The sequence below is a fragment of the Vicia villosa genome, linkage group LG7 (genome assembly GCF_029867415.1).
Source record: "Vicia villosa cultivar HV-30 ecotype Madison, WI linkage group LG7, Vvil1.0, whole genome shotgun sequence".
Classification (NCBI taxonomy): domain Eukaryota; kingdom Viridiplantae; phylum Streptophyta; class Magnoliopsida; order Fabales; family Fabaceae; genus Vicia; species Vicia villosa.
Genome location: NC_081186.1, coordinates 36,276,176 through 36,280,775, shown reverse-complemented (window position 1 = coordinate 36,280,775; position 4,600 = coordinate 36,276,176). Strand labels below are relative to the sequence as shown.

General features: G+C 39.5%; 1 protein-coding gene across 1 annotated transcript; it reads left to right on the top strand.

Moving 5' to 3' along the window:
• The first annotated feature begins 657 nt into the window (after positions 1-657).
• LOC131618859 (uncharacterized) lies at positions 658-1,197 on the top strand. Its single transcript, XM_058890014.1, has one exon. It carries the CDS (start codon positions 658-660, stop codon positions 1,195-1,197), a length of 540 nt encoding a protein of 179 aa, XP_058745997.1.
• Positions 1,198-4,600: the final 3,403 nt, after the last annotated feature.

The following is a 4,600-nucleotide window of genomic DNA, read 5'->3' as shown; positions in this document are numbered from 1 at the left end:
TCCTTTCTCGTGATGTTGAACCCTTAAATCCATGTTTTTGTTATGTTTGCATTCATTCATCCATGCATCTTAAAAAACATAATATCTTTCAAGGAATGAAAAGAAACTTTTGTTTTGTAAACATTATAGAGATGAAACCTGAATGAAGAAAAACCAAGAAATATACTTTCAAGAGTTTAGAGGTGGAAGAATTAAGAAAGTTAGGTTCTTTGATTGTTGATCAAGACAAGTTTTGTAGCAAGTATGGAAGATTGTTGTATCTTCTCAGAACCAAGATGGAAGAAGGAATCCTCTCCACTTTGATCCAATTCTATGACTCATTGTATCATTTCTTCACCTTTCCTGATTATAAACTATTTCCCACCTTGGAAGAATATTCAAGTATCATTGGGTTACCCATTACTGGAAGAATCCCTTTCACTGATTTAGAACAAGACAAGCCCTGTGAGCTTGCAAAATCCACTCATTTAAGAAAGGAAGAAGTTGAAAAGAACATGGTTACTAAGGGAGGATTACCTGGATTACCTGCTGAGTTCTCAATTGAGAAAGCTCTCATATGCTAAGTTCCTAAAAGAAATCCTATCGAATAAGAAGAAATTAGAAGACAACGAGACCGTAACACTCACTGCTGAATGTAGTGCAATAATTCAAAATAAAATGCCACCTAAGCTGAAAGACCCAGGAAGTTTCTCCATACCCTGCAATATAGGAAAAATTTTCATAGACAAAGCTTTATGCGACTTAGGAGCTAGTATTAGCCTAATGACTTTGTCCATCTGCGAGAAACTAAACATGGGAGATCTAAGACCAACCAAGATGTCAGTACAACTTGCAGACCGATATGTCAAGTATCCTGTAGGTGTTCTCGAAAATGTACCCGTCCGCATTGGACAATTCTACATCCCTACGGATTTCATAATTATGGACATAAAGGAAGACGTCAATACTCCTATAATCTTAGGAAGACCTTTCCTAGCTACCGCTGGAGCCATTATAGACGTAAAGAAAGGCAAGTTGACATTCGAAGTAGGTGAGGAGAAGGTCGAGTTTATTCTAACACAATTCCTTCAAGCCCCAACTATAGAAGATACATGTTATCTGGTGGATGTTATTGATGAATGTGTAAGAGAGATAGGACTATCAGAAGAATCTTACTCTGAAGTTATAGACTCCGATGCCCCTGATTTTCGAAGATGACAATTGGCGTCCGGAATATCGAGACGATAGTTTAAGAGAATGCTTAGCTTTAACACCCAACCCTATGCCTTGCCCAAAGAAACCAGCCTTTGACCTTAAACCACTACCCAATACTCTTAGGTATGAATATCTAGACGATGAGCTCAAAAGACCAGTAATAGTCAACGCAGAGCTAGGAGCCACAAAGACCGAGAAGCTATTACAACTTTTAAGAAAGTATCCATCTGCGTTATGATATAACATTGCTGATCTGAAAGGAATAAGTCCTTCCATATGTATGCATCACATCATGTTGGAAGAAGATTGCAAAACCTCTAGGGAGCATTAAAGAAGGATTAACCCTATCCTGAGCACAGTAGTTAAAGATGAAGTTACCAAACTTCTGAATGCTGGAATTATATATCCAATCTCCGATAGTCAGTGGGTAAGTCCGGTCCATTGTGTACCAAAGAAGGGAGGCATAACAGTTACCGTAAACAAGTCAGGCGAATCTATAGCCGAAAGAAAGGTGACTGGAGCAAGGATGTGTATTGACTATCGTAAGTTAAACAAAGCCATGAGGAAAGACCATTTCCCTCTTCCCTTTATTGACCAAATTCTCGAACGCTTAGCAAAACATTCCTATTACTGCTACCTGGATGGTTACTCAGGATTCTTTCAAATCCCAATTCACCCTGATGACCAAGAGAAAACAACCTTCACGTGCCCTTATGGAACATTCGCTTATAGACGAATGCCTTTCGGATTATGCAACGCCCCTGCGACATTTCAGAGATGCATGATGTCAGTTTTCGCTGATTACATAGACAACATCATGGAAGTCTTTATGGACGACTTCTCTGTGTGTGGGGAAGATTTCGAAGGATGTCTCTCAAATCTAGAAAAAGTATTGGACAGATGTGTACAAGTTGACCTCGTCCTAAACTGGGAAAAGTGTCACTTTATGGTTAAACAAGGGATTGTACTTGGACACGTAGTCTCCGAAAGAGGAATTGAAGTCGATAAAGCAAAGATCGAAGTAATAGAAAATCTCCAACCCCCAAAAACAGTTAGAGAGATACGGAGCTTCTTGGGACACACAAGTTTCTACAGAAGATTCATAAAGGACTTTTCTAAGATCTCTAAACCTCTAACTATCCTCCTAATGAAAGACGTTGAGTTTGACTTCAACGCTGAATGTCTAGAAGCCTTTGAAGTGCTAAAGACAGCCCTGATATCCGCACCCATAATGCAACCACCCGACTGGAATTTACCATTTGAAATTATGTGTGATGCAAGCGACTATGCTGTAGGAGCTATCTTAGGCCAAAGGAAAGATAAGAAACTCCATGCAATATATTATGCAAGTAGGACCTTAGACCCTGCGCAAATGAATTACGCCACAACCGAAAAGGAACTCCTGGCCGTGGTCTTCGTGCTAGATAGGTTTCGTTCCTATCTGATAGGAGCAAAGATAATAGTTTACATCGACCATGCAGCCATTAGGTATCTACTAGATAAACAAGATGCAAAACCTAGACTGTTAAGGTGGATCCTACTACTACAAGAATTTGATTTGGAAATCAAAGATAAAAAAGGGACCGAAAACGTTGTAGCCGACCATTTATCTAGGATGGAAGGTATTAAGACAGAAGAAACACTAGTCAACGATGATTTCCCCTATGAATGCTTAATAGCACATTTAGAATCCGAAAGCGACACATTGGAACAACCTAAAGCGTAAACCGTTAAGACACTAAGCACCGGAACCACACTGCCATGGTATGCCGATTTCGTCAACTACCTAGCTGTGAGAGTTCCTCCTGTTAGACGCTAGGCTTAAGGATCTAGAGGGGGGATGAATAGATCTCACAGAGTTTTTCGGAATTATTTCAAACTTAAACGAAAGCGGTTCTGAATCGACTTGCGTCTATTCCAGACCACTATTGCAAGGGTTGTATATGTGATAAAACCACAAGATAATTGGGATTAACAATGAAAGGATAGGTTATCGAATCAATTCGTTGCACTAAAGAAAATCGATTAACTTCTAATTTGATAAACTTTGTTTACAATGCTGTAATAATGGATGAAGCAAAAAGACAAACACTTGGTGATAATGTTCAAATTGATGGTGATTCAATGAGTGCTGAATTGTGATGTTTATGCAAGTTCTTAATTCACAATTTTAACACTTGAATCGTTGATCAATTTGCAATTATAACCAAATACGAACAGAACGTAAATGAAAAGATAAGAGCGACAAGAACACGATATTTGTTCAGGCAGTTCGTCGATCGTCCTCGCTACGACTATGTCTGCCCCCAATTCCAAACTGAAATTGGGAAATCTTCCATTAATATTGAAAGCAGTTTATACAAAGAAGATAACAAAGCGATAAACAATAAACCAAATTTGTCGATCCTTTGAATCTTCTTCCCCCTTAATCTTGAGCCAGATCAAGGTCTTCCAAGAGCTTCACTTTGATCCCTTTCTGCAGTGTCTTGAATTGCTTGAACCCTTGTTCTTCAATCTTCACACTCAGCTGGATCCTTAATGAAGCCTCTTGATAAAAACCCCCAAAATTCACCAATCTTGGAGGACAAAACCCTTAGATTTTATTCACCAAAAACCTCACAAATCTTCACCCACTAGGAATCTTCAATTCCGTTCCATGGACGTTATCGATCTTGAACGCAAACTCTCAATGCAAAAATGATTGTGTGTAGTTGTGTTGGAGTTGTGTCGATGATCGAAGATGAGAAGTCTTTGTGTATCTTTCAGTTGTTGGTGTTGAAACTTCAATAATGAATATTAGATAATATATATGAGAGCTGGTCAGTTTGAGCATAGCAGATCAGCAATTTTGGCCTTTTTGATCAAATAGGTCGACCTCTTGTAGTGCTTAGGTCGACCTAACAGAGTTGGATTAAACCTGGATGAAATTCTTCCCAGTTAGGTCGACCTGTTGAAGGTTTAGGTCGACCAGAATTCTGTTGAAACACGTTCTGAAGAATTTTCTTCAGTTTAGGTCGACCTAGTTGTTATGTGAGTCGGCCTAACAGTGAGGTGTGTAAATTTAATCATTTTAGGTCGACCTGGATTGTGAGTAGGTCGACCTATCTGTGGCATTTCTGAATCTTCCTTGTTTTCCTTGTTTTGGGTCGACCTAGATGTAGAGCAGGTCGACTTGCTTTGTCTTGAATAGCCAAACTTGCTTTTCCTTGAGTTCTTTTGCTTGTGCCTTGTTGCTTGTTTGCTTGTGAAGTTTGCCATGGATCAAAAACACCTTTGTGAGTGTGGGCTTGTATTCACATACTCCCCCTTTTTGATGATGGCAAACAAGTAGTGAAAGCTTCGGCAAACAAGTAGTGAGAGCTCCCCCGGACTTGTATGCGTAAGCTCCTTCCTACTGAGCTCCCCC

What these genes read in the sequence shown, in the direction of transcription:
- LOC131618859 (XM_058890014.1), top strand. Translation starts at nt 658, where the DNA reads ATGCCACCTAAGCTGAAAGACCCAGGAAGTTTCTCCATACCCTGCAAT.